A 26,434-nucleotide genomic window follows, 5' to 3' on the forward strand; every position below is an offset into this window, starting at 1 on the left:
TGTACTGCCTTTCAGAAGCCGTTTCTTGAAGTAGCTTGGTTATTTGAATAGGAGAACTTAGTTCTTCCTAACTACATAGTAAGGGATATAATACGTAAGACATGACTAAGATGAGGGCTATGGACAACTGGGCAGTCTCCTTGGACTAAAACCATGGTTTTTTCACCCTCTGAGTTAAGGAAAGCCTGTGTGTGTGTGTGTGTGTGTGTGTGTGTGTGTGTGTGTGTGTGTGTGTGTGTGTGTCTTGTGTGTATGTGTATGTGTGTGTGTGGTGTGTGTGTGTCTTGTGTGTATGTGTGTTGTGTGTGTATGTTGTGTGTGTGTCTTGTGTGTGTGTGTTTGTGTGTGTGTGTTTGTGTGTGTGTCTCTGTGTGTGTGTGTTGTGTTTTATGTTGTGTGTGTCTGTGTGTTGTGTGTGTGTGTCTGTGTGTTGTGTGTGTTGTGTGTGTGTGTTGTGTGTGTGTGTTGTGTGTGTGTTGTGTGTATGTGTGTGTGTGTCTTGTGTGTGTGTTGTGTGTGTGTGTTGTGTGTGTTGTGTGTGTGTGTCTGTGTGTGTATGTGTTGTGTTGTATGTTGTGTGTGTCTGTGTGTTGTGTGTGTGTCTTGTGTGTATGTATGTGTGTGTCTGTGTGTTGTGTGTGTGTCTTGTGTATGTGTGTATGTGTGTGGTGTGTGTGTGTGTGTGTGTGTGTGTGTGTGTGTGTGTGTGTATGTGCTGGCAGTTAAACCCTGAGCCTCTGAGGATGCACGTGCTCTGCCACTGGACAACTCACCTAACTCCTGGATTATAAAACTTTGAAGCGAGGTGATTAAATTGCCTCATGACAAGCTTTAGCTAATTTGTGGGTCAGTTTTGAAGTAAAGTATTCCATGTAGGATTAAAATTAGGCTTACTTGGGCAAGGTTATTTCTCCTTGATATGGAGAAAGGAGACATGAGACTTATTCACTTGCAATAATGCTGCTCAAATGTCTCTTTTTCTTTATTTTTTTTCAAATGTCTCTTTTTATTGTGTATGTTTTTAGGCTATTGACATTTATGTGCCAATATTTGGGGAACACATAGATTGTAAGAAATCAGTGTGTACCCATCATTATGTTCTTGCTTTTATTTCTATATATACTTCATCTGAATAGCCAAAGCTACATTTCACTGCGTGTGTGTGGTGTGTGTGTGTGTGTGTGTGTGTGTGTGCCGGATCTACAGCCCTGCACATGCTAGGTAAATTCTGCACCATGTAGCTGTGTCTCAGTCCTTAGTTCACTCACTGACCTTTGTCCCATAGTGCAGAACATTTAAAATCCTGATAGACTAATCTAATCTAATCTAATCTAATCTCTGAAAAGTGCCACATTTGAAGGACAATTTAATGGTGACTAAGAAGAAATAAACCAGGGCCTGGTGGCGTATACCTGTCATCCAGGTACTGGGGAAGCAGAGGCAGGTGACTCCCTGTGAGTCCAAGCTTAACCTGGTTTATTAGTGAGTTCTAGGTCAGTCAGGCTATATGTGAAACCCTGCCTCACAACAACAAAAACCCAACCAAACAGTAAAAGCAGCAGCAGCAGCAGCGATAGAAAAGAATAAAAAGTATTTTCAGGAATAGTAATACTGTGTTTGAGTGTGAAGGTCTATCTGTCAATCAAAGGTGACATTTATGGGTTTGGCATTTTATCTTTTAGAATGTTCTGCTAACATTAAATAGCACAGCACAGATCTGACTGTTCCAACTGTGGTCAAGCAACTGTTTAAAATTCTGACAGTACTTCTGTTCTCTAAATGTAGGTGCTAACATCATCCATTATTCTGTTAAAGCCATTAGAGCCCTTTAATTGAAAGTATATAAAACAAAAGTTCTGGTCCTTCCAAAATAAATTTGAGGACCACGTGGTACTTGCTGAGAGGATCATTTCTACGTTATGGTGAGCTGTACTTGCTTAGTTCATAAATAAGTAGCACTCAGGTTGTGAAGGCTTGAATTTCATTCTCAGAAATCCAAAATCCTTTGAAAAGGATAAGTTTTCTGTGTTTTATAAACAGAACAACAGTCTTGACTTTAAACTATTTTCTCTAGTATAGATGTGTAATATTAAATGCTTGATGGATAAAAACTGATAATTTAACTCTGAATAATAATTATCTTTTATAATTTTGCATTTCTTTTAAAATATTTAATTTGTATGTGTGTTTGTGTGTATGTGAGAATATGTGTGTGTGTGAGACAGAGTGTGTAAGTGTGGGAGAGTATGTGTATGTATGTGTGAGAGTTTGTGTGTATGTGTGAGAGTAAATATGTGTAAGAGAATGTGTGTCTATGTGTAAGAGCTTGCATGTGTATGTGCGGAAGCTTGTGTGTGTGAGAGAGCTTGTGTTTGTGTGTGTATGTTTATATGTAAGAGAGTATGTGTTTGTATGTGTGAGAATTTGCATGTACATGTGCAAGGGAGAATATGTATGTGTGTGTGGAGGAAGTCTGCTGGAGAAAGTCAGAAATGGATGTCAGGTCCCTTAAACCTGGAATTACAGGTGTTTGTGAGTCGTCCTTCAACCCTATCTTTCATTCCTTTTTCAGTATGAGATAAGGACATTTCTTATTTTTCTGTTTTGACAGTTGAGTATCTCATTTACTGCCCACAGTTGAAGAAAAGCATCTCACTGTGGTAACACCAGAGCTGTTTCATGGCACATTAACTTTAGAAAAGTGGCCGCAACGCCACGGTTGAGCTTCCCCGGTCTGGTTCTGGTAGCTGCTGCTTCTCTTTCCTCCCCCCCCCCTCTCTTTCTTAAGAACTGACGGTTTTATTTTCACATTTCACAATATAAGTGAAAACCGTACTTTTTTGTATCACTTCTCCCTCCAGAAGCATTCTCTCTGTTGGGAAGGGAAGTTCCTTGTCATGCATCTAGTAAACACTCAGGCTCAGCACCAAGGTCTCCTGGTGAAACAAGAAATACAAAATGATAAGGAGCGCTTCTGCTCTTATCTGTCTGGCGGGGTCATGCCAGGCTGTGTGGGCACCATCATAGGGCGGGCGGGAGGTCTCATCATTGGAGGCCCAGGCATCATGGGCAGGTGGCCTCCCATGGGTGACCTCATCCCAGGAGCTGGTCCCACAGGCATCCCAGGAGGAGGAGGAGGAAGAAGAGGAAGAGGAGGAGGAGGAAGGGGAAGAGGAAGAAGAGGAGGAGGAGGAAGAGGAGGAGAAGGGCCCATCTTTGGCATCATGGGAAGGTCTCCCATGTGGGGTGCAGGCATCATGCCAGGCTGAGGAGGATCCAGGAGACTTGGGGGAGGTGGGATCATGGCACCTGCAGGCAGAGGAGCAGAGAATAGAGCTGGAGGGATCTTTCCTTGTTGAAAGGCAGTCATTTTGCCATCCAGGTTTTGGACCTGCTCTTCCATCCATTTCTTCTTTTTTTTTTTAAATGATTTATTTATTTTATGTATGTCAGATCCCATTTCAGATGGTTGTGAGCCACCATGCGGTTGCTGGGATTTGAACTCAGGACCTCTGGAAGAGCAGTCAGTGCTCTTAACCGCTGAGCCATGTCTCCAGCCCCCCCCCCCCCCCCATCCATTTCTGATAATAGTCTTTCCATTCTCCTTGTGTTTCCGACCACTGCAGTGTGTCTTCCTCACAGACAGAGAATCTTGGGTAAGATATGTATCACAGTAGTCCCCATAAGACTTAGGCATGTTGGCTACCCTCTTCTTCCGTAATGGGAGACACAGCCATTTCATCTGATAGGCATTGTCAGCAGAATTTATTGTTCTTTTGTCTGTTTTTCTAGTCTGAAAATGGCATTCAACATTTTTGTGAAAAACTTGGCAGGATATGATAATTACCTCTCTTATTTTTGCTAGGTTTTAGAAGTATGGGAATGTGAAGTGGCCTGCTTTGAGCTGCAGAGAACTTGAATGTAGGTGAAAATGCAATATGTCAGAATGTAGGAAAACTAAGGCAGAGACTTAATGTACTTTTATTGGTTTATATAATTTAAAGGTAACATATAACTAAGGAATAGTAATTTACATGACTCTGGATTATTTATTAGTCTGGGCAGTTAAACTTTGAACTTGGCTTTTTTTGGTAGGAGAGACTTTGTTCTCTTTTGACTCAAATAAATTCTTTTATTATGGAATATTTGAATTACTGCAGAAGCATAAACTCATACCATATAGACAGGCAGTGGTGGCACACAGCTTTAATATCAGTGTGTGGAACAAGGGAAAACAGGTTTTAAGAGAGGTCCTTTAGTGGCAAGAGTTGGGCAAACAGCTAAATCTTTCAGAAACTTGAATGAACTCCAAAAAAGTAGGGCTGTGAAGTCCATAATGAACTTCTTCCAGGACCTCTTGAATGAGACTCACAGAGGCAGCGATCGATGCAAAAGCAAGAGGAATTTAATCATTCCAACATATTGGGGTCATCCCACTTTAAGGGGCGATGACCCTGAGCAGACTCTAATGGGGAGTTATATACCTTGCAAACAGTTGGGGCAGAATTCATACAATAGTAACCAGGCAGGGTACTATTGATGGGGTGAAGCGACCTTCAAACTGACTTGTGGTCAGTGGACTGCTCTGGACTTTCCAAGGGGGGATGGTTGGGAGTTAAGAGGGGGGTCAGTTTGGAATCACAGGTGACTTTGACAGTTTGGCTTGCAGTTGCTCCAGGAACTAAACTAGCCCTGCCCTCCCTGTAAGGGAGGGGTCTCTGTGCTTGGAGGTCTGTGGTGGGATTTCCCACTGGCCTCAGATTGACCCCACCTCTGGCTCTTTCAGGACTTTCTTAGAATTGTTTGTATAGAGCAATAATAGCATAGGGAGTGGCAGTGAACACTTGCATTTTTGTTTTTTTGGTTTTTTTTGGCTTTTGTTTGTTTTTTGAGACATGGCTCTGTAGACCAGGTTAGCCTCCACCTTGGACATCTGCCTGCCTCTGCCTCCCAAGTGCTGGAATTAAAGACATGCAGCACCACAGTCCAGCAGGGATATACACTTGTAATCACAGTACTTGGGATGTCAAGGCAGGAGGGTCTGGGAGTTCAAGGCCACCTTTAGCTACATAGGGAGATTCAGGCTAACCTGGGCTACTAATAGCAATACTAAAGTTAAAACTTTAGGAAAGATTCACTGTATCTTAATCATTTATTTGATTATGGATTGCCAAAGTAGACAAAATTTTTTCAAGAAATACTGAATTTGCTGTTTCATGTTGCTTTCTATAGAGCAACAGATGGTAAGAATTTTACTCTTCCAGTGTGAGAAGTATATTATCATGACAGCTGATAATATAGTTTGCTCTTATATGTCTAACTATATAGGACCCTATAGTATGCACATTTAGAAAAATGTTCGGCCACGTAGTTATTTGTAAATAACTTTGTTCTTTAATTATATACAGGTGCTGTCCTTGAGTGTATGTTTTCCTTAGCATATTTTTCTGTTGTCTATTTAGGGCAAGTTTATTACTTTTCATAAATGCTTTCAGGAATATACAGCTTTAAACATTATACTATCTCTCCTAGTAATTTTTTCATGTAAAATATTAAGATTGTATTTATAACAATAATATATTTTTTTCCTGAAGTAGGAAGGGGAAATACAGTCTTTGGGTTAGTTCTCATTCATAAAGGAAAAAAGAGGCTCAGTTACATGGTTGTTTAATGTATATTCTTATTTTGCCACATCTGTGTTAAAGGGAGTTTATTGTAGTTACATTTTAACTTTAAATACATACTATCTATATGTTTTTGAGACAGGGTCTCTCTAAAAAGCCCTGTTGTCCTGGAACTCACTATGTACACCAGGCTGGCTTGGAATTCACAGAGATTGTTTGCCTCTGTGTCCCAAGTGCTGGGATTAAAGGCATCTATCACCATGCCCAGCCATGGTGCCCTTATTCTTGAAGTGAAGCAGAAGTGTTTGTAAGGAACATTTTAAATTTTTTCTTTTATTGAGGTGAGGGTCTCATTATGTTGCCTAGGGCTAGTCTTGAATTCCTGGCCTCAAAGGATCCTCTTGCCTCAGCCTCCATTTAAATTGAAAATTTTATTGATAAAGCCTATTGTGCCATATTACAATTAAAAATCAAGTACACAAGGTGGTCCTCGTAGCCTTGGAGAGAAATTGACAACCCATCTTTTTAGGATGAGGTGCTTCTTATTGTGAATGGGGAGAAATTACACTGAATTTTAATTCTTTTATTAATTTTAGTGGATAGAAGGAATTACTCCTTAGAGTGGCCTCGTCAATACATTTCTTTGGATGTTTTGTAATAATTTGTATGTGTGTGTGGTGCTGGCATGCTAGACAAGCACTGCACCACTTAGCTACATTGCAGCCCTCTGTTCCAGAATATCATTAATGTTGGCAATAAGAGTTTAAAAATAATTTGATTTTGCACTATTTCTCGATTTTTTTTTAAAGAATGTTAGTATAAACAGAATAAGACCTAAGGTGGCTGAAGTCTGTTTTATGAAGGCTTACTATTTTGTATTGTACTCTTCATTTGTATTTGAGTCTGTCTAATTTTAAATAAAAACTTTATACATTTAGGTGTGCTATCTGGTTATTTCAGTGATCAGCCATGGTTATCACTCATTGTGCGCACAGTTAATTGGTAGGTAAAGTTCAGAACAATGTTACTTCAGAAAATTCAGTGTCGAGGTTGGGGATTTAGCTCAGTGGTAGAGCGCTTGCTAGTAGCAAGCGCAAGGTCCTGGGTTCGGTCCCCAGCTCCGAAAAAAAAGAAAAGAAAAAAAAAAAAAGAAAATTCAGTGTCGACTTTGTATACAGAAAGCATGAAACTCCTTTCCAAAGCATTGTCCTTTCTCCACAAAGGAAGCATGGGGATTTTATCCAGGGGACCTCTGCATATTCACTGAGGGTAAGGTCATTTAGAATCATGCTCAGTTAAGAAGTAGATTCCTGCCTGGTGGTGGTGATGTATGCCTTTAATCCCAGCACGAGGGAGGCAGAGGCAGGAGGATCTCTGAGTTCAGGGCCAGCCTGGCCTACAGAGTGAGTTCCAGGACAGCCAGGGCTACACAGAGAAACCCTGTCTCCAAAACAAAACAAACAGGAAGAAGTACATTCTTGAACACTATCAGTTTAAAGTTATAATTTAAAAGGAAGGATTATTTTAGGTGTGCTTAGCTCTAGGTCATGTTAAAATGATGGACAGAAATGCCTCTGTGCATGGTCAGCCCGCACTATAATGTTTGATAAATAATTTTTGAATGATGGTTTTAGTGTTCGCTTTTTTAAAGATTTATTTTTACTTGTGTATAGGTGTTTAGTTTGCATGTGTGTCTGTGCATCACATGTGTGTGCTGATGGAGGCCAGAAGAGGGTATTGGAGTTACAAATAGTGTGAAACACTGTGTGTGGGTGTGCTGGAAACTCACCCCAGGTACGCTGCTATAGCAAGTGCTGGTAACCACCAAGCTATCTTGCCAGCCCCCAACCAAAAAGTTTTAGCTGAGAATAAAGGCATGGGTATGTTGAAGGTGTATTAACTCAGGCCTTTGCCTCTGAAGGTCGTGCCTTTCGTACTCACAAACAGGTGTCCTTTGGCTGGCGATCCATGATCCTTTCTGCACCCGGCACATGATGCCTACATTTACATGATCATGACAGGCTATGCCTGGCACTCCATACTATCCTTCCCTTCCCTTCCCTTCCCTTCCCTTCCCTTCCCTTCCCTTCCCTTCCCTTCCCTTCCCTTCCCTTCCCTTCCCTTCCCTTCCCTCCCCCTCCCCCCTACCTCCCCCTCCCCCTCCCCTCTCCCCTCTCCCCTTCCCTTCCCTTTTCCCCTTCCCTTCCCTTTCCTTTTCTCTTTTTTTTCTTTAACTTTTTATTGATTCTTTGTGAATTTCACATCATGGACCCCAATCCCACTCATCTCCCTGTCCCTTTTATCTGCTCTTCAACAACCTCCTCCCAAAAGAGAAAACAGACAAACAGAAAATAAAAGAAAGAAAAACAAATGGAAATCATTTCTCTGTGTGTGGTAGCTTCAGTGTGTCCAAACATCTTTCCTTGCAAATGTTCATTGTAATGAGTCATTGGTCTGGTTTTGAGGCCTCTAGTTTCTACTACACTATCAATACTGAACCTTACTGGGATTCCTTTCAGGTATCTTCTTGTTGTCTTGAGTAGTGGAGATCCTGCAGCTTTGGATCTGCAGGACGATTCACACACTCCAGCAGTTCATAGTTTGGGGAGATGGACCAGCTCAAAGCTCTGGATGTGGGGGCCTCAGTGGTAGCTGAGTTTGTCTACCCACCAGTACTCCTGTGCCCACACCAACAGGGCCCGCTCCCCTCTCTGCCCAGGCATCAATATGGTCTCAAGGGTCAGCCCAGACTAGGAATGTGTATGTGGGCTCTGGTAGTAAAATGGGCTACAGACATGGACGCAGACCCCTGGCCCTCTTGGCAGCATGGATTGGAACGTCACCATGGCCTCAGGTAACATCTCAGATTATTCACATCAGGCTGTCCTCACCACCTTCATTCCTCATGTCTCCAGATCTGCCTCTCTTGAGAGTGCACAAACCATTTCACTTGTTTTTCTCATCTCTCCATCACATACTTGGACACTGTAGTGGTCTCACCAGGGCTGGGACACAAGGCCTGTGGGCCTCTTGGTGTCTTCCACCTGCCCACACTGCATGGCGCTCAGTATGTCTCTCCTCTCCTCTCCTCTCCTCTCCTCTCCTCTCCTCTCCTCTCCTCTCCTCTCCTCTCCTCTCCTCTCCTCCCCTCCCCTCCCCTCCCCTCTCCTCTCCTCTCCTCTCCTCTCCTCTCCTCTCCTCTCTTCCTCCCTCCCCCCTCTTCCCTCCCCTCCCCTCCCTTCCCCTCTCCTCTCCTCTCCTCTCCTGTCCTCTCCTCTCCTGTCCTCTCCTCTCCTCTCTTCCTCCCTCCCCCTCCTCCCCCTTCCCCATCCTCTCCCCCCTTCCCCTCCTCTCCCTCCTTCCCCTCCTCTCCCCCTTCCCCTCCTCTCCCCCCTTCCCCTCCCCTTCCCCTCCCCTTCCCCTCTTCCTTTTCTCCTCTTCTTTTTTTTTTTCTTTTTTTGTTTGTTTTTGAGATAGGGTCTTACTGTGTACCTCTGTCTGTTCTGGAACTCAGATATGTAAACCAGTCTGGCTTCAAAAACCACAGACATCCATTTGCTTCTGCTGGGCCTGAAAGTGCACCCCACTATGCCAGCTGTGGTGGGTGGCCTGGTCCCAGAAGGTAGTCTTACCTCAGCTATCTGGCCAGCAACAGCTATCAAGTTGTGGAAAAGCCCTAGGCAATGGCTCATCTGAACATCTGAAGAAGCAGCTGACTAGGGGAAGCATTTCCAGGGCAGGAAGAAGAGAAATGCAAATAGAGAAACCAGAAGAACTGAAACCTGGCTGTAAAAGACAAAACCAAAAACCAAAAACACAGAAAAAGAGAACGTGGCTAGCCCTCATCCCTAGAACCAGAAATCTAGCAAATTCTCAGGCCTGAAGGTCTCAGACTCCAGGCTGAGGGTTGTAGTACAGTCTGCTTGTCAAGGGTTTGAGGGTCCTGATCAAGACCTGAACAGGGACTGTAACACTAGTAGGGGTCTGATCCTCAAGGCATAGACACAGACTGACAATAGAGTGTGCCACTTGCTGTCACTCACTGCTGCTCAGTGCATGGGCTGAAGAAATGGAAGCATATTTAGTCAGCTGGTGGTAACAGAGGTGGGAATGAGGTGGGGGGTGGGGGAGATCAAGCCCAGAACCTTGTACATACCAGACAAGGGTCCACTACTCACTTAGTACTTAGTCTAAGTCAGGGTTTCTCTGTGTAGCCATGGCTGTCCTGGAACTCAGCTGCTGACTAGATTGGCCTCAAACTCAAGAGATCTGTCTGCCTCTGCTTCCTCAGCTCGAGGACTAAAGGTGTGTGCTACCACTGCCTGGCACAATCTGTAAGTTTTTAATATAAATTTAGTAATCCTTTTAGAACTTCATGCAATGTATTTTAATCATTTCCACTCTCTACTCCTCCCGTGATTTGCCGCCAACTCCCTTCACTAACTTTGTGTTCTCTTAATTAAAAACAAACACACAATAAAACCACTTAGTACATACAATTCGTACTACTCAAACACTTAACAGACATGGAGTCATTCACTGGAGAGTAGTTGACCTACCAGAGTCCATACCGGGAAAGAAAACAGTATCTCCTTCTCGCAGAAGCCATCATCGGGCCTTCAGTTAACAGAGGTACACATGAACCCTTGGTCTCACCATGTTAGAATGTCAGTGGGTTTGGTTTTGTTCAGGTCTTGTACAACAACCTAACCACAGGTGCTCTGAGTCCATGAAGGCAGTGTCCTGAAGACAGTTGTTTTGCTTCAGTCCTTCCTGATCTCGGGCTCTTATAGTTCTATGGTCAATAAATATAAAGATAATTAATGACAGTTTTAATTCATATTGATTCTTCTTCAATTTGGGGACTAAGTCTGAGGGCAGACTTTTTTTTTTCTCAGATTAAAAGACTAACCCCAATCCCATGCGTGCTATCGGACCACCACGGCCTAAAACTGGTCTTCAATAACAATAAGGGAAGAATGCCCACATATACGTGGAAATTGAACAATGCTCTACTCAATGATAACCTGGTCAAGGAAGAAATAAAGAAAGAAATTAAAAACTTTTTAGAATTTAATGAAAATGAAGATACAACATACCCAAACTTATGGGACACAATGAAAGCTGTGCTAAGAGGAAAACTCATAGCGCTGAGTGCCTGCAGAAAGAAACAGGAAAGAGCATATGTCAGCAGCTTGACAGCACACCTAAAAGCTCTAGAACAAAAAGAAGCAAATACACCCAGGAGGAGTAGAAGGCAGGAAATAATCAAACTCAGAGCTGAAATCAACCAAGTAGAAACAAAAAGGACCATAGAAAGAATCAACAGAACCAAAAGTTGGTTCTTTGAGAAAATCAACAAGATAGATAAACCCTTAGCCAGACTAATGAGAGGACACAGAGAGTGCGTCCAAATTAACAAAATCAGAAATGAAAAGGGAGACATAACTACAGATTCAGAGAAAATTAAAAAAATCATCAGATCTTACTATAAAAACCTATATTCAACAAAATTTGAAAATCTTCAGGAAATGGACAATTTCCTAGACAGATACCAGGTACCGAAGTTAAATCAGGAACAGATAAACCAGTTAAACAACCCCATAACTCCTAAGGAAATAGAAGCAGTCATTAAAGGTCTCCCAACCAAAAAGAGCCCAGGTCCAGACGGGTTTAGTGCAGAATTCTATCAAACCTTCATAGAAGACCTCATACCAATATTATCCAAACTATTCCACAAAATTGAAACAGATGGAGCACTACCGAATTCCTTCTACGAAGACACAATTACTCTTATACCTAAACCACACAAAGACACAACAAAGAAAGAGAACTTCAGACCAATTTCCCTTATGAATATCGACGCAAAAATACTCAATAAAATTCTGGCAAACCGAATTCAAGAGCACATCAAAACAATCATCCACCATGATCAAGTAGGCTTCATCCCAGGCATGCAGGGATGGTTTAATATACGGAAAACCATCAACGTGATCCATTATATAAACAAACTGAAAGAACAAAACCACATGATCATTTCATTAGATGCTGAGAAAGCATTTGACAAAATTCAACACCCCTTCATGATAAAAGTCCTGGAAAGAATAGGAATTCAAGGCCCATACCTAAACATAGTAAAAGCCATATACAGCAAACCAGTTGCTAACATTAAACTAAATGGAGAGAAACTTGAAGCAATCCCACTAAAATCAGGGACTAGACAAGGCTGCCCACTCTCTCCCTACTTATTCAATATAGTTCTTGAAGTTCTAGCCAGAGCAATCAGACAACAAAAGGAGATCAAGGGGATACAGATCGGAAAAGAAGAGGTCAAAATATCACTATTTGCAGATGACATGATAGTATATTTAAGTGATCCCAAAAGTTCCACCAGAGAACTACTAAAGCTGATAAACAACTTCAACAAAGTGGCTGGGTATAAAATTAACTCAAATAAATCAGTTGCCTTCCTCTATACAAAAGAGAAACAAGCCGAGAAAGAAATTAGGGAAACGACACCCTTCATAATAGACCCAAATAATATAAAGTACCTCGGTGTGACTTTAACCAAGCAAGTAAAAGATCTGTACGATAAGAACTTCAAGACACTGAGGAAAGAAATTGAAGAAGACCTCAGAAGATGGAAAGATCTCCCATGCTCATGGATTGGCAGGATTAATTTAGTAAAAATGGCCATTTTACCAAAAGCAATCTACAGATTCAATGCAATCCCCATCAAAATACCAATCCAATTCTTCAAAGAGTTAGACAGAACAATTTGCAAATTCATCTGGAATAACAAAAAACCCAGGATAGCTAAAGCTATCCTCAACAATAAAAGGACTTCAGGGGGAATCACTATCCCTGAACTCAAGCAGTATTACAGAGCAATAGTGATAAAAACTGCATGGTATTGGTACAGAGACAGACAGATAGACCAATGGAATAGAATTGAAGACCCAGAAATGAACCCACACACCTATGGTCACTTGATTTTTGACAAAGGAGCCAAAACCATCCAATGGAAAAAAGATAGCATTTTCAGCAAATGGTGCTGGTTCAACTGGAGGGCAACATGTAGAAGAATGCAGATCGATCCATGCTTATCACCCTGTACAAAGCTTAAGTCCAAGTGGATCAAGGACCTCCACATCAAACCAGACACACTCAAACTAATAGAAGAAAAACTAGGGAAGCATCTGGAACACATAGGCACTGGAAAAAATTTCCTGAACAAAACACCAATGGCTTATGCTCTAAGATCAAGAATCGACAAATGGGATCTCATAAAACTGCAAAGCTTCTGTAAGGCAAAGGACACTGTGGTTAGGACAAAACGGCAACCAACAGATTGGGAAAAGATCTTTACCAATCCTACAACAGATAGAGGCCTTATATCCAAAATATACAAAGAACTCAAGAAGTTAGACCGCAGGGAAACAAATAACCCTATTAAAAAATGGGGTTCAGAGCTAAACAAACAATTCACAGCTGAGGAATGCCGAATGGCTGAGAAACACCTAAAGAAATGTTCAACATCTTTAGTCATAAGGGAAATGCAAATCAAAACAACCCTGAGATTTCACCTCACACCAGTGAGAATGGCTAAGATCAAAAACTCAGGTGACAGCAGATGCTGGCGAGGATGTGGAGAAAGAGGAACACTCCTCCATTGTTGGTGGGATTGCAGACTGGTAAAACCATTCTGGAAATCAGTCTGGAGGTTCCTCAGAAAATTGGACATTGAACCGCCTATGGATCCAGCTATACCTCTCTTGGGCATATACCCAAAAGATGCCTCAACATATAAAAGAGACACGTGCTCCACTATGTTCATCGCAGCCTTATTTATAATAGCCAGAAGCTGGAAAGAACCCAGATGCCCTTCAACAGAGGAATGGATACAGAAAATGTGGTACATCTACACAATGGAATATTACTCAGCTATCAAAAACAACGAGTTTATGAAATTCGTAGGCAAATGGTTGGAACTGGAAAATATCATCCTGAGTGAGCTAACCCAATCACAGAAAGACATACGTGGTATACACTCATTGATAAGTGGCTATTAGCCCAAATGCTTGAATTACCCTAGATCCCTAGAACAAACGAAACTCAAGACGGATGATCAAAATGTGAATGCTTCACTCCTTCTTTAAATGAGGAAAAAGAATACCCTTGGCAGGGAAGGGAGAGGCAAAGATTAAAACAGAGACTGAAGGAACACCCATTCAGAGCCTGCCCCACATGTGGCCCATACATATACAGCCACCCAATTAGACAAGATGGATGAAGCAAAGAAGTGCAGACCGACAGGAGCCGGATGTAGATCGCTCCTGAGAGACACAGCCAGAATACAGCAAATACAGAGGCGAATGCCAGCAGCAAACCACTGAACTGAGAATAGGTCCCCTGTTGAAGGAATCAGAGAAAGAACTGGAAGAGCTTGAAGGGGCTCGAGACCCCAAAAGTACAACAATGCCAAGCAACCAGAGCTTCCAGGGACTAAGCCACTACCTAAAGACTATACATGGACTGACCCTGGACTCTGACCTCATAGGTAGCAATGAATATCCTAGTAAGAGCACCAGTGGAAGGGGAAGCCCTGGGTCCTGCTAAGACTGAACCCCCAGTGAACTAGACTGTTGGGGGGAGGGCGGCAATGGGGGGAGGGTTGGGAGGGGAACACCCATAAGGAAGGGGAGGGGGGAGGGGGATGTTTGCCCGGAAACCGGGAAAGGGAATAACACTCGAAATGTATATAAGAAATACTCAAGTTAATAAAAAAAAAAAAAAAGACTAACCCCACTGTGCTCTATGACCTTTTTTTTTTTTTTTTTTTTTTTTTTTTTTTGGTTCTTTTTTTTTCGGAGCTGGGGACTGAACCCAGGGCCTTGCGCTTCCTAGGTAAGCGCTCTACCACTGAGCTAAATCCCCAGCCCCCACTCTATGACCTTTCAAGAAACAGGGCAAATGTCTTTTGTCCCACACAGGCCCTACTATATCCCTTAGGAACCCCTCTCAGCATCTCAGATTTGCCAAACTGATTTTGACATAAAATGTCCAAACTAGAATAATCCAGCATTGAGGGTGGTTTGGGTGGAATATTCTGGCACTTTTGCCAAGAGACTAACTTCAAAGCGAGAAGCTTCAAGACCCTGCTATCTCCATGCTCACATTTGGCAAGCAGTGTTTCTCTGGTAGCAGCAACTCTGCTACTGCTGGGCCAGCGTTGTGGTTAGTTCTCAGGCAGAGAACCAGTTGAGGGACGCTCCAGGGAAATGCTGATGTCTGAGGGTCATCTGTATTTGTGTCTCCAGAACCGTCCAGCCCTCAAGCTAGAGTGTATCTCCGGAGGTACACAGTCATCAGAACACAAGCTCCCTAGGGCGGCGGGTAGCACAGGCAGTGCCAACTCCTTGTCCTCGCCACTGGGCACAGCACCCAGCTTGCGCGGCTGTCAGTCACCATCCCCGCCCCGCCCCGCCCCGCCTGTAGTCGGACCAATCGTAGCCGGGGGTCGGGGGTGAGGCGCCGTAGCGCGGTCAGGAAGCAGGGAAAGAACGGCCTGGCGCGGAGGCCAGCGATCCGAGCGTCCACATCCCATAGGAGGGCGAGCGGTTAGCGAGACCGGAGACCTGGTGAGTGCGAGGTGCGACTGTGCGCGGGGCGGGGCGGAGCCTGTCCCGGGAACGCCGGGTGCGGCGTGCCTCGAGCGCCTGGCAGCTGCAGAGCCCTGTGTGTGCCGCGCAGACCCTGCGTCCCTAACGTCCCCGGCCCGGTGTAGGGACTACAGCCCCGGGAGTCCCAACTGCATGCCAGAGCCCGGGAACTGAGGCCCCAACCGAAGATAGAAGGCAGAGCTTCAGCCCTGGGCTGCGGCTGCCAAGGTCCGGAGGATCCGAGCTGCTGCAGAGAGGATGCGGGGCGAGGCTGGGCATCTCCATCCTCAGTTTCTCCACTTGCTGCAGCGACACTGCGCCTGGTAGCGGGCACCTCAGGTGACCTGCACCCGAGAGCGCAGCCAGTCCCCTGTACCCCCCCCCCCCCCCGTACTTCTACACCCAGTGCCTGGAGCTTGGCGATACTGCTCTTAGTCCCTATCGCCAGTCTCATCGCTCCTGGGGCGCTCCTTGTTGTCTCGTCTTACTTTGGACTATCCAGGCCTTACAGAGCTGCAGTTTTGGAGACATCAAAGTAGTCATGCAGGGAGAAATGAGTGTATGACAGTACTCTGTGTGATGTTGAGCTCTTGGCTTGTGTTCTATCTCTGCCTGACTCAAGTTCAGAAGGGCAGTGGTGCTAAGAGAGGTTGTGAGGTAGGATTTTGCAGAAACGTATATGAAATTCTATTTTCCCCCTTGCTTTTCATCAACCAAAGATCATTGCCTTGTTTCCAGTGGGTAAAGAATCACACTGCTCTGGGGACCCTGCCTTCCTGTAGGCATTATTTGTCATTTGGAATATTAGGGTGTCTTTGAAGCTAGCAGGACTGATTTCCTCATGACTGATTCCTCTCAGGGGAGGGCACACCATACTTTAGCCCAGCAGTGTGGGGGTCTGCCCCCTTTTGACTGGGTTGACTGTCTTCTTTCCATGTATGATATTTTCATAATTTCCTCTGGGTTGACCAAGTAATCAGTTACTGAGAAAGGAGCTGAAGGGATAGGTCACTGAAGAGTAGCGGTTGTCCCTAGTGCTCCAGAATTCAGTTGTCCCGAGAGACCATGACAAGGCACAATTCAAAATTAATTTTAGTACCACTGTGGACATACTAAAGCAGCACCAGCAGTAAGTTGTTAACTCACCAAGGTAAGAAGAAAATTCATGCTGATGGCAGGGAAACCCGGAAAGGGAATGACACTTGAAATGTAAATAAAAAATATCCAGTAAAAAAAAAAAAATTCATTTGCAGAGAGCGAAGGCCAAGCATAAGCCAGAATGTGATTCTACCTTGTGACCCCTGGGGATCATACTCGGTCTGTCTGTCTGTCAGGCTTGTCAGAAAGCACCTTTACCTGCTGTGTCACCTCGCTGGCCCATTTTTACAGAATATTCATTTCTAATAGATGAGGAGTCTGCCTTTTTAAGGTAGCAACAACCCTTGGCTTACACCAAACAATGTCTTATCTGTTTCTACATGTATACCCCTCCATCTCCCACTCAGGTCTACAATAGTGTATGTCTGATTTCCAGCCAAAGGCTACTGGAGAAGTAGGTACTTTAAAGAAACCTTATCAGCACCGGCACACAGACTGGAACCTCTCTCGGTGTCTGTGTAGAGCTGAACCTTTCAGCTGGAGCTTGTGAGGGAACAGCTTAGAGGCAACAGAAACTGGAGTTGTAAAAATGGAGTTTTTTTTCCCGATCCATCTTTAAACAATAAAGAGAGTAAATCTGATCAGACTTTCCAGGGCAACATCAAAATAACCGAGGAATGAAAGGAACAGTAACAGTAACTGGTGTTGAAAATATCCAATAGGTAACAGATGGAGGTTGGAGGTGGCTGGCAGGGAAAGAGTCTTGCCTTGAAGATCAGTGTTCTAAGTTCAGTTTCCAGGACCCCCATTGGTAGAAAAGAACTAACTATGGTAAGTTATCCTCTGACATCCGCATGTGTGTGCACTCGCTATACATGGACACACACCGCACGTAAATTATAAAAATAATTTAAAAATTTAAATAATATTTGCTAATGTAGATGATTCAGGATTACCTGCCTCTTATAATTCAGAAGACGGTGTCAACCCGTCTGCATTTCAGTGCAATAGGATATAAGAAATGAAGATAAAAATGTATACAGAAATATTGTTTTAGTGCTTTCATTGCTGTGAACAGACACCGTGACCAAGGCAACTCTGATAAAGGACAACATTTAACTGGGACTGCCTTACGGGTTCAGAGGTTCAGTCCATTATCATCAAGGGGGGAGCATGGCAGCGTCCAGGCAGGCATGGTGCAGGAGGAGCTGACAGTTCTACATCTTGATCCAAAGACAGGAGAGAGCTGACTCCCATGTGGCTAGGAGGAGGGTCTCAGAGCCCACCCCGACAGGGACATACCCGTGCCACTCCCCGTGCCATGCATATTCAAGCGACTCCAATCATTAACAAGGGGTTCAAAGCCAGCAATGCTAAAGTGTTCAAACCTGAGTTGCAGACATACTAAAGAGGAGTTGGCTTACTAAGGTATAAAGAATCTTCATTTGCAGAGAGCAAAGGCAGAAGCCAGACACAAGCTGGAATATAATTCGAGGTTGTCCTTAACTGGAAGCTTCACCCCATAGCACACCTTCTCGTCTCCGTCTTGGAGACAGAAACAGTTACTTCCTTTGGTGGAAATGTACAGGGGGGAGAGAGAGAGAGAGAGAGAGAGAGAGAGAGAGAGAGAGAGAGAGAGAGAGAGAGAGAGAATATGAATATGACTATATGACTAGAGATGAGAGAACTCTTGCTGTCCTTTAAGACCTTTTCCGGAGGGGCGGTAGAGCACTTGCCTAGCAAGCTCAAGGCCCTGGGTTTGGTCCTCAACTCCGAAAAAAAGAAAAGAAAAAAAAAGAGTTCAAAAACAAGTGAGAACAAAAGACCTTTTCCGGAAAAGTTTAATAACAGTAAATTGCTTGACATGCTTCCAGTTCCTATATATATGGAGTTTAAAGCCGTATACATTATCATCAGTGTGTATGCTTTAATTTTTGTTTTACAGAAAGTAACAAAATGCTCTTACATTAATACAAAAAAACTAATCCATTCCTGAACCAGGAATTCCCATGGTTTACAAGTAAAGAAAAAAAAAAGGTTCTCTACTGAAATTACTATATTTTCTAGTGAATTGTTTTAGAAGGAAAGAGATCAAATCAAATGTTTTTTCATTTTTTTCCTTTTGGAACTTGTGTATTATTCTGTCTACTTTTCTACAAAAATAAGATGTGCACCTATCTTATTTCCTGCTAGAAGACAAGAATACTGCAATCTCACAAAGGTTATAAAAATGATATTATCAGAGTGAGGAAATAGTTGAAATCATTACTGATTTGAAATACCCCACTCCCTAAACCCAACAGCAGGAACAACATAAAGCCAGCGACCGGAGAGAACTTTTGATTTTGCTATGGTACTCTAGTCCTTCGCCGATAAACGTCCGTGATAAAAGAGCGAGGATCTCTTACAAACTCTTCAAGCTGACGTCACCCCCACATCCTCAGGGCGAATGTCTTCCTCTGTCTTGTCTCTGCTGAGGGAGAACACGACCAACTGTTGGGGAACTGTGAACCAAAGGCTGGTTTATGTCTTGCTGGGGAGACTGTGGTAGTCTGGCTTTCCTGTGGGTCAGAGTAGTTTGCACAGTGTTCTGGATGGAACTCTTTCTAAAAACATGAGGTTTCCTCCTAATACTTTCTACATATAACAGATATGGTAATGTTATATAACTTAAGCTATAAGGAAAGTGAGGTGATTTTCCTTAGTTAAACTCAAGAAATTTGGGTCTGGAGAGATGGCTCAGTGATTAAGACCACTGGCTGCTCATCCGGAGAACCCAGGTTCAATTCCCAGCACCCATATGGTAGCTCACAACTGTCTGTAACTCCAGTTCTAGGTCATCTGACACCCTCACATGATGGCAAAGCACCAATGTACGTGAAATAAAAATAAAATCATTGGGGTGCATGGTGTAAAATTCACAAAGGGTCAATTAAAAAAACTCTAGAAATTTCATGTTTACTTTGATTTCACAATTTCTGAGTTTGAAAACTTTTTTCTATTAAAAGTTATAAGCTACATGGTCATAAGGTAATTATTACCATCTCTGCATAGAAACTTGGGGTTGGAAAAGGAAACTGAAGTAATTTTCTAGACATAAGATATTAGTGTTCCCAGGAGATACTATATTAATGTCCCCAGGAGATAAAAGATTACTGTGCCTAAGCCCTGTCCTTTGTTTTTGTGACTGGACCTTGGATAAGGCCGATGAAGGGCAATGGACTTCTCTTTCTGTCGCAGTTGCTGAGAATTTCGTTTCTTTTGTTGATTGTAGAAAACATGCCTCTTGAGTCGATGCAGTCTCTCCTCTCCAGAGCTCTTCAGATGGCGGGCAGAATAGAAGCGAATTGAACTGAATGCTGGTCTAGAGCTCACAACAAAGACATGGAGCTTTGAAGGTGAAAGGAGCGTGGTGTCGGCCATGGGTCAGCAAGACACAGCCGGACAATGTGGACCAATTTCTTCAAACTACGAGTCTTCTGCTATCTGTTTGTGGTGCTAATGGTGGTGGTGTTGGTCTTCAATGTCACTCAGGTGGAGGTGAGTGCTCGAGTCTGGAGATTTGCAGGCAGCAGTTAGAGCCCTTTTTTTTTTTTTTTTTTTTTTTTTGCAGCAGACTTTTCTCTGAGGGAACAAAACTTGTTTCATTGGGGGCTGGAGAGAAAGAAAAGGAAAGAAAAATCACACGCACACACGCACGCACACACACACACACACACACACACACACATACACACTGAGCGGATGAAAAAAGCAGGCTTCAGTAACCTCACTCATACAAATACATACAGACAGACAGACACGTACACACATTTGTCGGCGCCTGCACCGACACGGTACCGAGAATCGGGCGAAAGCCTGTGGGATGAAAGAACACACATACACAGGTTATTCGTGTCAAGCCAGAAGAGGAAGAGAGCCTCTGGTTTCTTTATGGACCAAACTATATATCTAAAGTACAGCACTTAGCAGGTATCTGCGAAGCACAGTGGGGAACCCTGGCTGAGACTTCGGTAACAAAGGACAGATTACGTGGCCTGAATAAATTAGGGAAATAACCAGGAAGGCCAGCCTAATTCTGACTCAGGTGAGAAGTACCTGGCCAGACTGCCAGTTGGGAACAAAAAGCTTCCCCTTGCAAGGGCAGGGCTCATTAGGGGTCAAACCTTGTTGGAGACCCAGAAGGGTCTTGTTGCGGCTGAAAACATTCCATGAATGTAAACTTCTTGTGCCGTAAATTACAGGGAGAGGCTTTTTTTTTTTTTTTAAAGATTTATTTATTTATTATATATAAGTACACACTGTAGCTGTCTTCAGATACACCAGAAGAGGGCATCGGATCTCTTTACAGATGGATGTGAGCCACCATGTGGTTGCTGGGAATTGAACTCATAACCTCTGGAAGAGCAGTCGGGTGCTCTTAACCGCTGAGCCATCTCTCCAGCCCAGGGAGAGGCTTTTGATCCTACAATCTAAGGCTAAGGCCAAAGAGTGACAAGGCAACCAGGCCCATGTCACAGTTATCTAGAATGACTTCATCTAAATTACAATTTTAAGCCAACTTTCTGTTACCAATGTTACACCTTTTTAACCATATCTAGTAACTTAAAAGCCAATAGTACATAACCAAGGCGTGTAGAGCATATTTATACATTTAAAACCAATCAGAAACAAAATTGAAGTGGCTCACATTCCCACACTGGATGGATGGAGCTGTACACAGTTGGTGAGAGCAGCGATCTCCAACACACATTTTCTTTTTTCTTCCATAGCTTCCATAGCCCCAGCAAAATCTTTCAAGCAGTATAGAATTACAGTGTAATTAATTACGTTCTATTTTTCTTTTCCTGGTCAACTATAAAACAACAGTATGTTCCCCAGGACCTTTGCATGGGAAACCATTACAGAATACAGATAAAGAAAACAAATTGTTCCCAGGAAGCTGTGTACATTCATATAGCTTAACAAAGTGTGAGTTTTCTCAGCCAGTTTCTCTTACTGGCAGGCAGCAATTTGAAGTTACAAAGAAAGGATTCGTTATTTCATTATTTATCTTTAAAAGTTATAAGAGTCTTAAAAGGATCACAAATCTAAGCTTAGATATGAAAACCGTCAGTCATGTGTACTTTAAATCCTCAGAACTTTAAATCCACTTACTCTTTAGCAACTCTTTCTTTCCATGTGGAAAGGTTTACTGAGAGAGGAAGAGTCGAAGAGGAGAGGAGGAGAGGCCACCATGAGCACGTGGAGGGAAGTGGGAAGGGGAATGGGGAGAGAAGGGACACAGGGGAAGAGGGGAAGATCAAGAGCCAGAGCAGAATTCTTAGTAAATCATATGGGGAAGCTGAGGGCAAAAATGGGTACAAGAAATCAATCATCGGTTAAGAGCACTGACTGCTTTTCCTTACTCAGGGCCTGAGTTCAAATCCCAGCAACCACATAGTGGCTCACAACCATCTCTAGTGGGATTTAATGCCCTCTTCTGGTGTGTCTGAAGACAGGGACAGTGTGCTCATATACATAAAATAAATAAATAAACCTAAAAACAAAAAACAATCAGCAGCAGCCCGGCCTCAGTGAGAGTCACGTCAGCCAGTGCTGCCATTGTTCTTGTTCCCTGACCATAAAAGATCCGAAGCTTAATTAATAAGAGTGTGCCTTTCTGAACTTCAAATTGTTCCCTAAGATTTTCTACATCAGAGCCAGTAGCAAAAACATCTCAACTTAGTTTCACTAGCAATTTTATTTTTTCCTGTAAGGGTGGTGGACATTGCTAACGATCTACATTTCTAAGTTCTTCTCTAGGGTGGAGATTGAGTCATTAATGTGCTCCAGCAGCAGTGCCTGAAAGAGACTCACATTATTACTGTGAGTGCCAGGGACACTGTCCAGTGAAGGCTGGAAGCCCCTTAGGGTTTCCTTAGAACTCTTAGATTAAGAGGGCTGTGAGAGCAGCAAGCAGAGCAGAACTCTATAAAGGGAAGTCCTCAGGTCAGACAGTCCCTGGGCCTTGGGCTGTGCTAATCTGAGACACACCTGGTCCTGGCTGTGCCACATTCCATGAGTTCTAAAACCCTTTGTTGTTCCTCCGGCTTGACCCTGGGCAGGAAACTAATCAGAATATATTGTATGCAAAAAATTTTTTTTCATCTGTTTTTTGTTTGTTTTTCTGAGACAGGGTTTCTCTGAGGCTGTCCTGGAACTCACTGTGTAGACTAGCCTGGCCTCAAACTTACAGGGATTCACCTGCTTCTGTCTCCCCAGTGCTGGGGTTAAAGGTGTGCTTAACCACTATCCAGCCTGTTTTTAATAAAAGCAAAACCAAAAAAAAAAAAAAAAAAAAGCAAAAAAAGAAAAGAAAAATGTTCTTTACAGTCATAAATAATAATCATACTTGCATGACTAGTAATAATGACAGATATAGCTTGTGAATGTGCTGAAAAGAAAGGCAGCGGGAGGTCTCCCCTCCCCCCACCCACTTAGCCACAACCGAAACTTCCTCCCTCTAGCTAGGCAGAGCCTGGCTAGTTTGACCACATTAACTCCAGCTTTTGCATTCCATACCATGGAATTTCTAAGGCCACGGTCACAGGGAACTGCTCTAACCCACCTTTGGACCTGACACTGGGTTGGTGTTGGTTGGTGGGGTATCAGGACAGAGGCCAAATCATCAGAAACACTTCTTTTTTCCATGGGGAGCAAGGAGAGTGGGTACTTTATGGCTTGCTTTAGGGTACGGAGGATTGGCTTCCTGAAGGAGGGGACCCTGTGGCCTGGCCACAGGCTGAAGGACAGTTGCAGGGGAGGAAGTTGGCTAGTCTGTTTTGAATTACCTGTGTATGACTGCTGGGCAGAGAACATGCCTTCCTGATTCCTCTAGTGCCTGAGAGACACTAAGAGTCCCCCTCTTTCCAACTCCCTCTGCTGGACACGCACACCATCAAATCTACGAGCAGTTTCTACAGAAAAGATGTGGTGCTTTTTACAATGCCAAGGCATTTCTTTGCTTACTCGGGTCATTAGCACAAGAATTTCTAGAGGCTAAGCCGTAGGCTTTTTCCTTACTAAAGCTGGAAATTGCTTTGTGTTATGTAGCAGGACACCTACTCTTACTAAGAAATGGACATTCTAAGAAATGGACACAGAGTCCTTCAGTTTTTTTTTTTTTTTTTTTGTAAGTGCACGGAGTGATTCTGTTGAAGATTAGAGCATAATGTCTAGGAATTGATTCCTTTTGTTTGCTTACACTGTTCTCATGTGTTGCTGTAGAAAAGGCCTTGTTAGCCCTGTATTGACAGTGCCTTCCACCTCAAACAGCCTCTACAACTAGGTATTGTGGAGCTCGCAACACCTTTTTATTCTAAATCTCTCTCTCTCTCTCTCTCTCTCTCTCTCTCTCTCTCTCTCTCTCTCCCCTCCCCTCCCCTCCCCTCCCCTCCCCTCCCCTCTCCCCTCCTCCCTCCCCTTCGCCCTTCTCCTCCCCCCCCTCTCCCTCTCCTCCCTCCCCTCCCCTCCCCTCCCCCTCTCCTCCCCCCTGTGTTTGTGTTGAATGTGAATACTGCTTACCACAGCATGTGTGCTGACCTCCCATCTCCCTGTAGGATTGCTGGGATTACAGACACCTGCTATTCAAGCGGCTTCCTTCGGGGTTGGGGGATGCAAATTTAGGTTCTCAACTTTGTCAGGCAAGAGCCATATACACCCCGCCCCAGTCAGTCAAAGTGCATACTTCAGTGGGGCAAAGCACATCACACTGTGGAGCTATTCTACTGTCTGTCTCTGGAACTTCATTTTTGTCTTCCCAGACTGGAGTTCTGGATCCGTTAAACAGTTATCCACTCCTTCTTCTCCCTCAGCCTCTGTCATGTAATTATCAATTTTCTGCCTCTATTGAATTTTGCTGCATACACACAATGGACTCATAGGATATTTTGTGTTTGGTTTGTTTCTGTTACCATAAGGTCTTCAAGATTCATCTACATTGTAGCATGGATCATAATTTCCATTCCTGAATAGAATCTCATTATACAGTCCCAACTTTCATGACACTCACTATACAGCCAACATGGCTTCAAGCTCCTGGCAATCTTTGTGGTGCAGGCTCTCAAATGTTGGGATTACAGGTGTAGACCACCATGCTCCTTTAACCTCTGCTTTTTAGTTTCGATGTTTGGACTCTTTATAGTTAATGTATTTCTTGAGAAGATTATGGTTACACCATTTTGTTGTTCATCTTATCCTCTTCCTTTTTATGCTTCGTTTCATATTGAGAGATCTGTATTTCAGTCTTATAATAGTTTCTTTTAGATTGCCTTTGACATTTCTTGTGGCTTAGGTTTCTTGGTGATAAATGTGTTCACTTTTGGTAGATTTGGAAAAAATATTCTATATAGCCTTTAAAATTTTTTTTAAAGATCTATCTCTTTATCTATAGTACACTGTCCCTGTCCTCAGACACATAGAAGAGGGCATCAGATCCCATTACAGATGGTTGTGAGCCACCAAGTAGTTGCTGGGAATTGAACTCAGGACCTCTGGGAGAGCAGTCAGTGCTCCTAACCACTGAGCCATCTTTCCAGCCCAGAAATAGAGTTTTTATGTTGCCCTCCCTTATTTCCGTTTTCTGTTACTAAAATTTGACAGCAGTGAGATTTTTTAATGCTACTTTGTATTTTATTTTCCCTGAACACTTTCTGAACCGCATTGGCTCTTTGGCATCAGCCTCACCGCTCTAGTTTGCTTCTTTGCAGAACTGTGCCATCGTTATTTCCAAGGACAGTGTAGTGGTCAGGATTCCCTAGCGGAACAGAAGTGATAGAATGAATGGGTACATATTATATGTGTATTGGTTTTTCTTTTTGTTTTGTTTTTTTTTTTTCGGAGCTGGGGACCGAACCCAGGGCCTTGCACTTCCTAGGCCAGCGCTCTAACCACTGAGCTAAATCCCCAAGCCCTATATGTGTAAATATGGACATGTATGCTATGTATGGCCCGAGTTTAGTTCCCTCAGTCCACACTGTGGAAGAAGAGAATTGGCTTCCACAAGTTGTCCTCTGACTTCCACATGCTCACTGTGGCACACACACACACACACACACACACACACACACACACACACACTCACTCACACATGCATGCATACATAAATGGAGATGTATTAGAGTGTTTTGTAGGCTGTGGTCTGTCTAGTCTTACAATGGCTATCTCCCAACAGAAAGGCCAAGAGCCCAAGCAGTAGTTTTTCAGTTCATGAGACTGGATGTCTCAACTCCTTTCAGCCTACATTGGAACCCTAAAGCACATTCCAATACCAGCAAAGGAACACCTCAGTAGCAGGAGATCAGGAGCAAACAGGCAAAAGTCAAAAGCTTCCTTATTCTAAGTTCTTTTATGTAGGCTGCTACCAGAAAGTATGACCCACTTTTCGTATGGGTCTCCTGACATTAAATGGTCCAAATTTAGGGTGGGTCTTCCCACCTCAAGTGATCTAATTAAGAACATGCCTCTCACACGAGTGCTCAGCTCACTGGGCTTTCTCCACTTCTTTTTTTTTTTTTTTTTTGGTTCTTTTTTTTCCGGACCCAGGGCCTTGCGCTTCCTAGGCAAGCGCTCTACCACTGAGCTAAATCCCCAACCCCAGCTCACTGGGTTTTAATCGATTCTCACGGTAGTTAAGGTGACCACCAGGATTAGACATCACTGACAGAAATAGCATTAAAATGGAGACACACAGATTAGAGAGATGGTTCAGTGGTTAACAGAACTGACTGCTCTTCCAGAGGACCTGAGTTCAATTCCCAGCAACCACATGGTGGCTCACAACCATGTGTAATGGAATCTGATGCCCTGTTCTGGGCATCTGTCTGAAGACAGCTATAGTATACTCATATAAATAAATAAGTCTTGAAAAAAAAACAGAGACACATAATTTTAGATTTATTTTTATTTTATGCCTATGTGGATGTTTTGCCTGCATGTGTGTGTTTGTGCACCATGTGTGTGGATAGTGCCCATAGGGGCCAGAAGAGGGTGTGTGCTCCCTTGGAACTG

At 43.4% G+C, this 26,434-nt stretch overlaps 2 protein-coding genes and 1 long non-coding RNA gene across 8 annotated transcripts in view; 1 reads left to right on the forward strand and 2 right to left on the reverse strand.

The window, feature by feature from the left end:
• Positions 1-2,980: 2,980 nt before the first annotated feature.
• Positions 2,981-6,741, reverse strand: LOC148002579 (uncharacterized). The gene is made up of 2 exons (XM_087577315.1): positions 3,598-6,741; positions 2,981-3,426 (listed from the first exon to the last, which is right to left on the reverse strand). Exons 1-2 carry the CDS (start codon positions 3,740-3,742, stop codon positions 2,981-2,983), a joined length of 591 nt encoding a protein of 196 aa, XP_087433441.1. The 5' UTR covers positions 3,743-6,741.
• Positions 6,742-10,101: 3,360 nt separating this feature from the next.
• On the reverse strand, positions 10,102-15,075 carry LOC148002580 (uncharacterized). Its single transcript, XR_015633424.1, has 2 exons — positions 14,802-15,075; positions 10,102-10,419 (listed from the first exon to the last, which is right to left on the reverse strand). It is a non-coding gene; the product is annotated as an uncharacterized LOC148002580 (long non-coding RNA).
• A 71-nt stretch (positions 15,076-15,146) lies between these two features.
• Positions 15,147-26,434, forward strand: part of Nxpe3 (neurexophilin and PC-esterase domain family, member 3) — a 51,046-nt gene continuing 39,758 nt past the window's right edge. For 2 of the 6 annotated variants that reach the window (NR_197600.1, NM_001433918.1), the window contains 2 exon segments: positions 15,152-15,265; positions 19,659-19,924. Coding sequence is in view for 4 of the 6 variants with exons in the window: in NM_001433918.1 (NP_001420847.1) it covers positions 19,832-19,924 (93 nt within the window). In the remaining 2 variants the exon portion in view is untranslated. 6 annotated transcript variants of the gene reach the window in all.

This window comes from Rattus norvegicus, chromosome 11 (assembly GCF_021556685.1).
Source record: "Rattus norvegicus strain SHRSP/BbbUtx chromosome 11, alternate assembly SHRSP_T2T, whole genome shotgun sequence".
Lineage (NCBI taxonomy): Eukaryota > Metazoa > Chordata > Mammalia > Rodentia > Muridae > Rattus > Rattus norvegicus.

Bases quoted from the DNA above. Each gene is read 5' to 3' on its own strand.
- LOC148002579 (XM_087577315.1), bottom strand. From the start codon at position 3,742: ATGAAATGGCTGTGTCTCCCATTACGGAAGAAGAGGGTAGCCAACATG. The intron at 3,427-3,597 runs GAAAGACTATTA...TAAATAAATCAT, and splicing joins TCGGAAACACAAGGAGAATG to TTAAAAAAAAAAAGAAGAAA.